The following is a 13,378-nucleotide window of genomic DNA, read 5'->3' on the forward strand; positions in this document are numbered from 1 at the left end:
CCAACCCTACCTGATTTAAGCCTGAGGACTGAAGGGTCCAAGGTTCGATTCCAGTCATGCCCGGGTTGCAGGCTCAATCCCAAGTGGGGGGCGTGCAGGAGGCAGCCAATCAATGATTCTCTCTCATCATTGATGTTTCTGTCTCTCCCTCTTTCTTCCTCTCTCCCAATGAAATTAATAAAAATATATATAAAAAATACTTTAGCCTTTCTGCCTCCCTTCAGCACACGTCTACCTGGCCGCCCACCCAGAGGAGCCATGGGACTATGTCTAACATGGATAAACATCTGTCCAACCTGAAGTTCGAGGCCAAAGAACTGAGCAGAAGTACCAAAAAAATGCAACAAGGAGGAAAAGGTCAAAAAGGCCAAAATTAAAAAGGCCATTCAGAAGGGCAACGTGGAAGTTGCGAAGATACACACCGAAAACACCATTCACCAGAAGAATCAGGCAGTGAATTTATTGAGAATGAGTGCGGGTTGATGTGATGGCTGCCAGAGTCCAGATGGTGGTGATGATGGGCAAGGTGACCAAGTCAGTGGCCAGGGTGGTTAAGTTGATGGATGCGACATTAAAAACCATGAATCTAGAGAAGACCTCTGCCTTGATGGACAAATTTGAGCACCAATTTAAGATGCTGGACCTCCAGACACAGCAAATGGTTTGGCTCAGTGGATAGAGTGTCGACCTGCAGACCATAAGGGTCCCAGGTTCGATTCCGGTAAAGGGCACATGCCTAGGGTTGCAGGTTCAATCCCCAGTGGGGAGCGTGCAGGAGGCAGCCAATCGATGATTCTCATCATTGATGTTTCTCTCTCTCTCCCTCTCCCTCTCCATTCCTCTCTGAAATCAAAGCTCTAGCTCCTGTGTATTCAGTTTTCTGCCTGAATTATCAAAATTGAAGTTTTTTTTAAATTTATTGTAATTGATAATATATAAAATTGACATGTGGTACATAAAAGAGAATGATTACTTTGATTAGAGGGCTATCAACACCTCATTCAACTTATTTAAGGGACAATGCCATTTCTGTGTATCCTTTGTTTTTTGTCATTAAAATGAGGCTACCATTGACTATTAATCTGTTTTCATAACTTACATTAAAATTACCTTAAGACATTCTTGCATAAAAGAAATACTTTACTGCCCTAACTGGTTTGGCTCAGTGGCTAGAGCGTCAGCCTGGGGACTCAAGGGTCCCAGGTTCGATTCCGGTCAAGGGCATGCATGTACCTTGGTTGCGGGCACATCCCCAGTAGGGGGTGTGCAGGAGGCAGCTGATCGATGTTTCTCTCTCATCAATGTTTCTAGCTTTCTATCCTTCTCCCTTCCTCTCTGTAAAAAATCAATAAAACATATTTTTAAAAAAAGAAATACTTTACTGCTAAAAAGAATACTAAACATCATCTGACCTTCAGCAAGTCATAATCCTTGCCTTGCCTTGATGCCGATAGCTGCCGACTGATCAGAATGTTGGTTGCTGAAGGCTGGATGGTTGTGGCAATTTCTTAAAATAAAGCAACAGTGAAGTTTGCCACACTGATTGACTCTTCCTTTCAGGAACAATTTCTCCATAGCACGTGATGCTATTTAACAGCATTTTACCCACAGTATAACTTCTTTCCAAGTTGGAGTCAATCCTCTCAAACCTTGCCCTGCTTTATCAATTAAGTTTATGTACTATTCTAATCGTTTGCTGTCATTTCAATAATCTTACCACATCTTCACCAGGGGGAGATTCCATCTCAAGAAACCACTTTCTTTGTTCATCCATAAGAAGCAACTCCTCATCCATTACAGTTCTATCATTAGATTGCAGCAATTCAGTCACATCTTCAGGATACCCTTCTAATTCTAGTTCCCTTGATATTTTCATCACCTTTTCTATCTATAGTTACTTCCTCTACTGAAGTCTTGAACCCCTCTCAAAATCATCCATGAGGGCTAGAATCAATTTCTTCCAAACTTCTGATAATGTTGATATTTTTGATCTCATACTGTGAATCCTGAATGTTCTTAATGGCATTTAGGATAGCGAATCCTTTCCAGATTTTCAATTGACTTTGCCCAGATCCAGAGTGAATCACTATCTATGGCAGCTATAGCCTTACAAAATATATTTATGTAATAATGAGACTTGAAAGTTGAAATTACTCCTTGATCCATGAGATGCAGAATGGATGTTGTGTCAGCAGGCATGAAAATAATACTAATCTCACTGTATATTTCAATTGGAGCTCCTGGGTGACCAGGTGCATTGTCAATGAGCAGTAATATTTTGAAAGAAATCTTTTTTTTTTGTTTTTTGAGAAGCAAGCTCTCAACAGTGGGCCCAAAATATTTAGTAAACCATGCTGTAAACAGATGTGCTGTCATCCAGACTTTGTTGTTCCATTTACACAGCACAGGCAAAATAGATGTAGCATAATTCTTAAGAGCCCTAGGATTTTCTAAGTGGTAAGTGAATACTGCCTTCAACGTAAAGTCACAGCTGCATTAGCCCCTAACAACAGAGTCAGCCTGTTCTTTAATGCTTTGAAGCCAGGCATTGACTTCTCCTCTCTGGCTATGAAAGTCCTAGATGGCATCTTCTTCCAATATAAGGAAGGTTATTTCATCTACATTGCAAATCTGTTGTTTAGTGTAGCTCCTTAATTAATGATCTTAGCTAGATCTTCTGGATAATTTGCTGCAGCCTCTATATCAGTACTTGCTGCTTCACTTTGTGCTTGTATGTTAGGGATCCGGCTGCTTTCCTTAAACCTCATGAACCAACCTCTGCTAGTCTCAAACTTTTCTGCTGCAGCTTCTTCACCTCACTAAGCCTTCAAAAAACTGAGGAGAGTTAGAGCCTTGCTATGGATTAGGCTTTGGCTTTAGTAAATGTTGTGTTGTGACTGATTTAATCTATCCAGACCACTACAACTTTCTCCATATCATTTATGTGTTCCCTGGAATGGCAGTTATAATTTTCTTCAAGAACTATTCCTGCCCTAGCTGGTTTGCTCAGTGGATAAAGCATCAGCTTGAAAACTGAAGGGTCCAAGGTTCGATTCCAGTCAAGGGATATATACATATACATTATATATATATATTAATATATATACATATACATATATATATTTTAAAGAACTATTCCTTTGCATTTACAACTTGGCTAACTGTTAACACAAGAACCTCGCTTTTGGCCTATCTCAGCTTTCAACATGCCTTCAGGGACCCCGAAATTCATACACAGGTAGGGTCCATAGGCCTGGCAGGTGATCAGGGCCAATCGGGGCTTTCCGGCTTTCTGGCTGCTGGCCAGGGCCTCCCTTCCCTGGCTGCCGGCTTCCTTCATTCTGCGCCACCCCCTGGTGGTCAGCACACATTATAGCAAGCAATCAGTCTCCCAGTTGAACTCCCATGGGAACAATTTGCATATTAGGCTTTATATATACATATACATTATATATATATATTAATATATATACATATACATATATATATTTTAAAGAACTATTCCTTTGCATTTACAACTTGGCTAACTGTTAACACAAGAACCTCGCTTTTGGCCTATCTCAGCTTTCAACATGCCTTCCTCACTAAGCTTAATCATTTCTAGCTTTTCATTTAAAGTGCAATGTGCTGCTCTCCCTTTCACTTGAATACTTAGAGGTTACTGTATGGTTATTAACTGGCCTAATTTTAATCTTGTTGTGTCTCAAGGAATAGGGAGGCCCAAGGAGAGGGAGAGAGCAGTTAGAACACACACAATACTTATTAAGTTTACTGCCTTAATATGGGGAACTCATGGCACCCCAAAACAATTACAGTAGTAACATCACAGACCATTAATCACAGATCACCATAACAAATATAATAAAAGTTTTGAAATATTACAAGAATTACCAAAATGTGACAGAGACACAAAGTGAGCATATATTGTTCGAACACAGCATCTGTAGACTTGCTCAATGCAGAATTGCACAAACCTTCAATTTGTAACAGAAACACAGTATCTGTTCAGTGCAATAAGGCAAAATGCAATAAAAAGAGGCATGTCTGTACTCCAATCTACCTCACTGAAGAGCAGCCTTTCCAATGGTGGGTGAAGATAATAATTCTATTATTCAAACATTTTAATTAAAGAGAGTCTGAAAAAATAAAGTCAGTACATATGCCTTTGAAGAAATAAATATACTCTCCTTAGTTTCAGGCTACCTGATTCTGATTCAAAAGCATCTTCTTTAAATATGCTGAACAAGGTTATAAAGTGCATTCCAAACAGGATAGAGTATTCCATTACCACGGGTCATTTTCTCCCTCTGCAGCCTCCCAGAAGGTCTGTGGTCAAAAGGGCTAAGGGCAAGAGGCAGAGTACAAGCCACCCCTTACAGTGCTACTCCCTACTCTCAAGCCCTTACAAGGAGGAAATTCTTTGCGCAGAAACACTCAAGAATCTGATCTGTCACATCTATGCAAGCTTACATAGCTTACTGATGAGAATTGGACTTGCACTCTCTTCTCATTACCTGTGGATTACCTCCGCTATCATCTCCTCGACTCTCAACAATAGCTCTCCTTTATTTTTCTTTTCTTTTCTTTTTCAACTTCTACCATCATTTATTTTTCCTAGAATTTGGATACAATTGACTGCAGCAAGACAGTGCTCAATACTATTTAAGCCTCACTTTAGGTTCTTAAACTAACTCAGCATTTGTTGAATTCACATCCCAGTAAAACTGGGAAACTAAAATTTGACATACCAACAAATTTACTCAATACTGATGGAACTACAAAATTTTTCCTTTATTTTTCTTTATTGATTTTTAGAGAGAAAGGAAGGGAGAAGGATAGAGAAATAGAAACATCTATGAGAGAGAAACATTGATCAGCTCCCTGCTGTATGCTCCCTACTGGGAAACAAGCCCACAATCTGGGAATGTGCCCCAACTGAGAATCGAACCCGGTGACCTCTTGGTTCCTAGGTCAACACTCAACCTCTAAGTCACACTGGCCAGCCAGGCAACAGCTCTCCTTTTAGCTCCTTCTCTCGGTGGACTCCACCAAAGAAACTGCTCTTGCCTACACATTCCACTTCTTTCATTCCATGTAAAATCTGCACTCCTTTCATTTCCACTTCCCTGAAACACTCAGGCATGAAATCAGATTTCACTACAGAACTATCAGAATGGCTGAAATAAAAAATAATGACAACACCAAATGCTGATCAGGATGCAGAGACTGATCACATACACTGTTGGTGGGAATGTAAAATGGTGTGGTTGCTTTGGAAAACAGTATGGGAATTCCTCAAAGGTTAAGCATATGACCTAGCAATTCCATTCCTAGGTGTTTACCCAACAGAAATAACAACATATGTCCATACCAAGACTTGTGTACGAATGAATGTTCAATGTTCACAACAGCTTTATTTGAAATAGCCCAAAACTGGAAATAACCCAGATATCCTTTAATGGGCTGAACAAATGGTAGAACAACCATACCATAGAATACTCTTCAGTAATATAAGGACTGAACTACTGATACATACAACAACTTGGAGAAATCTCGAGGGAATTATGGTAAATAAAAAAAGTCAGCCCATCAGCAGATGAGTGGATTAAAAAGCTGTGGTACAGCTACACAAGGGAATACTACGCTGCTGTAAAAAGGAAGGAACTCCTACCATTTGCAACAGCATGGATGGACCTAGAGTGCATTATGCTAAGCAAAATAAGTCAGTCAGAGAAATATAAATATCACATGATCTCACTCATTTGTGGAATATAGTGAACAACATAAACTGATGAACAAAAACAGATCCAGAGACAGAGAAGCATCGATCAGACCATCAAACTTCAGAGGGAAGGTGGGGGAGGGTGGGGGTAAGGGGGAAAGATCAACCAAAGGACTTGTATGCATGCATATTAAGCATAACCAATGGACACAGACACCAGGGTGAGGGCATGAGCGGGGTGTGGGGGGGAAGGGGGAATAAGGACACATATATAATACCTTAATCAATAAAGAAGAAAATATTGAAAACAAACAAACAAACAAACATAACAATGCCACCCTAGCCGGTTTGCTCAGTGGATAGAGGGTCAGCCTGCGGACTCAAGGGTCCTGGGTTCGATTCCGGTCAAGGGCATGTACCTTGGTTGCGGGCACATCCCCAGTAGGGAGTGTGCAGGAGGCGGCTGATCGATGTTTCTCTCTCATCGATGTTTCTGACTCTCTATCCCTCTCCCTTCCTCTCTGCAAAAAATCAATTAAAAAGTATATATATATTTTAAAAAGCCAATGCCAAAAGGTAACATACTATGTGATTCCGCTTATGTAACATTTTTGAACTGACAAAATTTTAGAAAGACAGGACAGATTAGTAGTTACCAGAGGTTAGGAATGAGGGAGAGGGGCCATGACTCTAAGGGAGTATAGCATGAGGGAGATCTTAGTGGTAATCAAACAAAACTAACTTTGTATCTTGACTGTGGCAGGAGTTACACAAATCTACACATGTGATAAAATAGCATAGAACTGTATATTTTATTCTAAAGCCAACTTTCTACTTTTGATATTGTACTATAAATAATGTAAGGGTTATCCAATAGGGGAAATTGGGTGAACACAGGACTTCTCTACTATCTTTGCAACCTCCTGAGAACTTATAATTATTTCAAAATAAAATGTTAAACATATTGAGTTAATAGAAATATCAATGCCAAAACCGGTTTGGCTCAGTGGATAGAGCGTCGGCCTGCGGACTGAAAGGTCCCAGGTTCGATTCCGCTCAAGGGCATGTACCTGGGTTGCGGGCACATCCCCAGTAGGGGGTGTGCAGGAGGCAGCTGATCGATGTTTCTCTCTCATCGATGTTTCTAACTCTCTATCTCTCTCCCTTACTCTGTGAAAAATCAATAAAATATATTTTAAAAAAAAGAAATATCAAGTCTCTATCAATCGCCTGAAATCTCAAGAGTCCTGAGCTCAGTTCCATTAAAAGCTCTCAAAGGAACCATGTCCACCCTTGATTCACTGCCCCTAACTGAAAATTAGGATATCATGGCTGTCTTAGAGGTTTTTTTATCTGCTCTGTTTTTCCTCTCCGTTTCTTTTTCCACTACATCAAGGCTTGCTTAACAAGTTACAACAGGATAAAGAGAATCAGTGAGGTTTAAAAAGGGAGGTTGGGGCAGGCAAACAAAAGGGAAGTGTTTCACAGTCAGCAACGGAGTATGACTGGCATCCTATGAGAGGAAGAAAATGACATTGCAAAAATATACAGGAAGCTTAAACAAAGGTAAAGTCAATTGGTGTCCTAAAAAACTGAGGTGGAACCTGGGAATTATTCAGGTTTCTGGCTATCTAAAGTTCCCTCGACAAAAAATTTTCCCTTAGTAATCAAAGCAGGGGCCAGAAGTCTCAACAAACATCAAAGTTCTCTTTTGTGGGACAAAGAGAGGAGGTTAAGTGAAGCAGCCATTACTCAGGAGGCCCATTTCCAAAACACTGCCAGCAAAGACCACATAAGGACATTGAAACAAAAAGAAATTTGACAAAGCATGGCTGCCTAAGCTCTCCCAAAAAGTAGGGCTACAGTGTGACTCTCTGTTCAAAAGAGATGTGTTAATCAGGAAACAAAGTAACTTACTTCCTCTCCTCAGGCCACATAGAACTTATCCACATTACAGGGGGGAATTATAGATTGCAACTGTCAGCAACAAAAAGTCTTTTTAACCTGTCTTCACTATGCCCCAGTATTCAGAGGATCTGCTCAGTAGCCAAAGAGACCCAATTCTAGTTCTGGCTCTGCCACCAACTTGCTAGTTCAGTGACCTTGGACAGGTCATTTTCCATCAGCAAAACAAGACCAGCCAATCGTTTCAAGACTCAGGGTCAATCTGAATGAAACTTTGAGCCCTTAGGCAGAAAGATATTTCATGTTAGATCCAGAGTGAGAAAAGATAAGTACCTTCTCTAGTCCCACTCCTAGCCATCCCAGTTAATTCCTCAAGCCAATTTCCCAGGAGAGAGAGGAGATAAAGCCCAAAATGGAAATTACAGGAAAGGGACCTATATGATGCCCCATTTCTTGTCTTTCAGCTGGTACGTGCATCTGGAAAAGGTCAGGCTTGAGCATAGAAGAGATCAGAGGAAATAATTAAACCTCAGATCTAGTTGCCAAAGTCCACCTGTCCTGTTTTTCAGAGGACCCATCCCCTTTCCTTAACATCATCTCAGGGGTAGAAAGGGCCCTTGTCTAATACCAAGGTGAAGGCAAGTAATTCCTACTTTGTCCAGATTGAAATGGCCTAGATTATTTGGGAAAATGTGGATACCAGGTGTTTTTCATGGCCATAAGCTATTAAGTTCTGACTATTTCCATAGCAAGGCACAGAAGGCCACTTGCAAACAGTAAGCCATAGTGAAATTAGACGGAAGGGAGAGACTACATGAATTTTGGGGTATCCATAGAGTTCTCTAATTCATAGTACCTTCATATGTTTAAGCTTAGGGTAAAGGAAGAGTCCCCTACTATCCTATGTGTCTGCTAATATCCAAAAGATGCCCTCACTTGAACCAACTCAAATTGGGAAAGGGGCTGAATCACACCATTCACATGCCTGCCCATCAATCATTTCCCAAAAAGTACAAGCCTGCAAAATGCTATCAAAGCAAGTCCTTATTACCCCCCCCCCCCAAAGCACCACCCTTGCATCCTCTCAAGATATGTAACAGATGCCTGGTGGGTGTGGCTCAGTGATTGAGCCTTAACCTATGAAACATGAGGTCATGGTTGGATTCCCAGTCAGGGCACATGCCCTTGTTGCAAGCTCCATCCCCAGTAGGGGGCGTGCAGGAGGCAGCCGATCAATGATTCTCAACAATGATGTTTCTATCTCTCTCTCCCTCTCCCATCCTCTCTGAAATCAATAAAAATTATATTTTTTAAAAAGATATGTAACAGTCAAATATATCAGTTATATACCTAACTGTCCTCATGCACTTTGCCTCTGGCACACACAAATGTACCACACCTTAGAAAAAGAATGTACAAGCTCCATACACCATTCCAGTAACTGGGGCAAATAAGTGAGAAGCCATCTTGGTAAGTGACCAGGGACCCACATGTGCAGAGTCAGAGACCCCCGAGTATATGGGGAGCCCTCCCCATTTCTAATATCCTGCTTCTCTAGCCACCTGTGAGGATGAGGTTGGAGAACAGCAAGAATGAGTAGTCACACCCTGCTCTACCATCACCCAGCATGTGTCACAATCCTGATGCAAACCCCAACGCCCCGAGTCCAAAGACCAGGTTGGGCGGCAGAGGCCTGTTACATAAGCTCTGCAGGACTGCCTTCGGTGAGCCCCACCCGACTTCACCCTCTTACCCCCGATGCTTTAGGGGGTTCTACTCCTGAACATCTATATCAACACCCTCTGGGAAAGATTTCTTTTTTTGCAAGGACCTTTGAAATGTGGGCCCTTTCTCTTTGCCTGAGATGGCCTAGGGCGGGGAAGGGAAACTAACCAAATGACCTTTCAAGGTCCCTGCCTTGGGGCCTAGAGATTTGCAGGCTACGCCTTAGGTCCCACCTCGCCAACTGGGAACTGGAGGAGACGGAACTGCATGGCAGGAATGGGAAAGAGGGCAAAATGGTTCTCGGCAATCTGAGCTGTTCCTCGGTGGATGCACCCCAAAAGGGCACCTACAGCTCGTTTCCTGGGCTGGGAGAAACGAGGTTAGGAACCGTCACACCCGGAAAAGCCTCAGCCACAACGGTCGGCAGCATCGCCTAGTATGGCTAGAGCCCATAGGGCCGAGCCCAGGACTAAAAGCGACTTTGGGCAGGCGGGAAAGCAAGTCGGCGCTGGCCAGAGAGGCTGCGGCAGTGCCCCGAGGAAGCGCGGGAAGATGTGCAGAATTACCTCATGATGACCCGCTTGCCCTTCACGTCCAGCTTGTCCAGAGTCAGCTTGTTAGAAAGGGACATCTTGGCAATACAGCAGCTCAGAGAGCCCGCAGATCAGTCAGCGACAGAGACAGCAGCAAATGTCCGACTCAGACCGCGTGCAAATCTCTGAGTTGCGCGGTTGCTCAGAATCGCTGTCAGTCTGAGGGCGCTGATGGGACGTGCGGCTCACACTTGTCACGTACTACACGCAGCGACCGGCTGGGAACTTTCCTATGGGCGGGAGTGGGAGGCGGCGTCCGCCGGTGGAGGAGAAGGAGGCGGGTGGCCTCGCAAAGTCACGTGAACAGAGAGGCCCAAGGTCGCCGCTAGGCTCTCCTCCGCCTCACCCAGAGCAGCTGCAACGCCACCCAAACCTATGACATTCTGGGGAAAAGCACAACCCCCAGCCCCCGCCCCTTTGAGTTCCCGGCAGCTCTACTAAGTTCATGCAAATGAAATTCCACGTAAGGCTGCTCACTGGTTTTAATAATCCAGACTTTTTAGAAGTCCAGGTCCCTCCTCCTCCCTACCTTTTTTATAGGAAAAAGTGCAGCCCGGCTGGTGTGCCTCAGTGGTTGCCATGATTTGATTCCCGGTCAGAACACATGCCCGGGTTGCGGGCTCGATCCCAAGTAGGGGCGTGCAGGAGGCAGCCGATCAATGATTCTCTCTCATCATTGGTATTTCTCTCTCCCTCTCCCTTCCTCTCTGAAATCAATAAAAATATGTGTGTTTTTAAAAGATAAAGTGCAATGTAAAAAATTGTTCTGGTTACAACACAATGCTAATGGCAAACACATAGCATACTACTATTTCGTGTATTGATGCTCACAAAACTCTAAAGTAGGTACTGTTATCCTTATTGTACAAATCAAGTGATGGACAAAGAAGTTTACTGGCTTGCTTAGGGTTTCAGATCTTGTAAGTGGTGGATTCAAACATAGACAGTCAACATGTAGAGTCCATACACCTGCCTATACTGTAATACAGTCACCATTGCTAGGAGCTAGGTAGGTGAGTGTCCAACATGCTTACACAGTTAGCTGGAATGCAGTCAGAAATACAAAAATTTCCCACATCTGATGCTCAAAGTCCAGGTAAGGTGTAGGCAATATTAATTCATAGTGCATTGGTATTGAGACAAGTGTGTCTGTCTGATAATGAAACACAAGTTGAAAGTTATATGACAAACATTTGTTTCTTTCAATCCTGTCATTGAGAAACCTCCACAGAGTTACTTACAAATGAGTTTACATTTGAGGTCTCCCCTTGATCAGTTCCGCATACATATGGCACTTATTTCATTCCACCTAGGATATTGTGGTAGTGGGAAACAATTCCTTTTGGATAAGATAGATTAGCAACCAAAGGCATCAGCAGGGAAAGCAAAACAAGCATACAATCTGACAACCTGAACTTAACAATACTTCCCAATTATTGAACACTTTACTGTATGCCAGACTCTGCTAAGGGCTGAATATACATGACTGGCTCCTCACAATGAGAACATTGAAGCCCATAAAAATCCGGAATATTATCCCCTATAGATTTGAAATCACATCACAGATGCAAAGATCCTGATAGATGAGAAAGAGTTGGAAAGAACACAAAAAGTTCAATGTTGCTGGGAAATAGAGTGGGAGGAAGAAAGGTCTAAAACTATACTGAGAAAGCAGCATAAGCAGGGACCAGATCCTTTGAACATAATAAGCATGATGAAGAGGTGATTTTTTATCCTAAGAGCAATGAGAAGCCATTTGTTGTAGTCCCTATTGCCTACCCGACATCCATTCCCCAGTCACCACCTTCCTGGCTAACAGAAACTTGATTTGATTCTCGGGCCAGTGACAAATACTCAGAGAAGATGGTATTTCACAGCCACAATGGAAGAATCATAATTCACCTAAATTAAGCATAGTTATCCTATTTCTCTTTGTCATGAATTGCTCTGAGAATGGGTATTGACTCATTTTGGCCAATGATATATAAAGAGAAGTCCACTGACCCTTTCTGGGAAGGAATTTACTCTCTCATAAAAGATAAAGCAGCTAGAAAACCAAGGTCTTTTTATTTTTTAATTTTTGCCCCCACTCCAGACATTCTTCCTTGGGATACTGTCCTATGAGAACATTATGTTTGCGATTTATGGTGGTTTTAAAGTACGTCCACAAATTGTTTGATACTCATGCTTTCAAAAGGCGGAGGTTAATTCCCTCCTCTTGAGTGTGGGCTGTACTTACTGACTCACTTTTGGTGAATAAAATGTGGTAAAAATGACTACGTATGACTTCCAAGACTAGATCATAAAAGACATTGTGGATTCTTCCTTTCTCTTTCTCCTGGATCATCCACTCTGTGGAAGTCAGCTGCTATGTCATGAGGGACCCCCAACCAGCCTAATGCAGAGGCCCAGGTGGTGAAGAACGGAGGCCTTCTGTCAACAACCAGCAAAGGAAGAACTGAGGCCGCCTGCCAGTAGGCATGTAAATGAGCCATCTTGGAAATGGATCCTCCAGGCCCCTCAAGCCTTCAGATGCTTGCAGCCCTGGCTACCATCTTGATTGCAATCTCATGAGAGACCTTGAACCAGAACTACCCAGCTTTGCTATTCTCAAATTCCTGACCCACAGAAATTGTGAAATAATAAATGTTTGTTGTTTTAAGGGGCTAAACTTTGAGGGTTTTGGTTCTTCAGCAATAGGTAAGTAATACAGAGTTCCAGCAATTATTTTGCTACCATAAGGGTAAAGGTAAATAATCACCAACATGTTGAGGATGGCGAAGCAGATCTATAGAACAAGCCTACTGAATTAACCAACTATGGCACTACCCTACTACTCAATTCCTTGTCATTAAGATTAACAAGCCCTGTAATTTAAACATTGCATTGAGTACAGTAGTGCCTCCTTTTTCACAGGAAATATGTGAAGACCCCCAGGAATAGAAGATTTGTTATTACCATAGATCTTACAACCTCAGCATACAATCTCTTTTTATCTTATTAAGTCCAGAATTTTTACCTTTGCACTTAAAGGAAGTACTTTACAGCTTCTCTTAGGCTTATGCAAATTGTCAGCATCTCTACTCTTGCACTTTGGGGCCATTATTAAATAAAATAAGGGTTACTTGAACACAAGCACTGTGATACATACTATGACAATCAATCCAATAACTGAGACAGCTAACTAGTCATTGGGAGTAACTAATCGGTGGGGAGCTGTGTGTGTGCGCTGGGCAAAGGGATGATTCATGTCTTGGGTGGGACGGATCAGGACATCATGAGATTTCATCATGATACTTAGAATGGCGCACAATTTAAAACATGAATTGTTTGCTTCTTTTGAATTTTTCATTTAATATTTTGGGGCCTTGGTTGGCTGTGGGTAACTGAAACTGCAGAAAGTGAAACCACAGGTAAGGAGGGGGGGGGGGGG

The 13,378-nt window shown here is 42.3% G+C and overlaps 1 protein-coding gene and 1 pseudogene across 1 annotated transcript in view; one reads left to right on the forward strand and one right to left on the reverse strand.

Annotated features, from left to right (window-relative positions):
• The window catches only part of PGK1 (phosphoglycerate kinase 1), a 37,236-nt gene extending 27,153 nt beyond the window's left edge, over positions 1-10,083 (reverse strand). Inside the window, exon 1 of the mRNA XM_006753175.2 lies at positions 9,919-10,083. Coding sequence (XP_006753238.1) covers positions 9,919-9,983 — 65 coding nt within the window. The 5' untranslated portion in view covers positions 9,984-10,083. The remainder of the gene's footprint in view (positions 1-9,918) is intronic.
• LOC102752988 lies at positions 206-679 on the forward strand (annotated as a pseudogene).
• Positions 10,084-13,378: the final 3,295 nt, after the last annotated feature.

The sequence above is a fragment of the Myotis davidii genome, unplaced genomic scaffold (genome assembly GCF_000327345.1).
Source record: "Myotis davidii unplaced genomic scaffold, ASM32734v1 scaffold1431, whole genome shotgun sequence".
NCBI lineage: Eukaryota > Metazoa > Chordata > Mammalia > Chiroptera > Vespertilionidae > Myotis > Myotis davidii.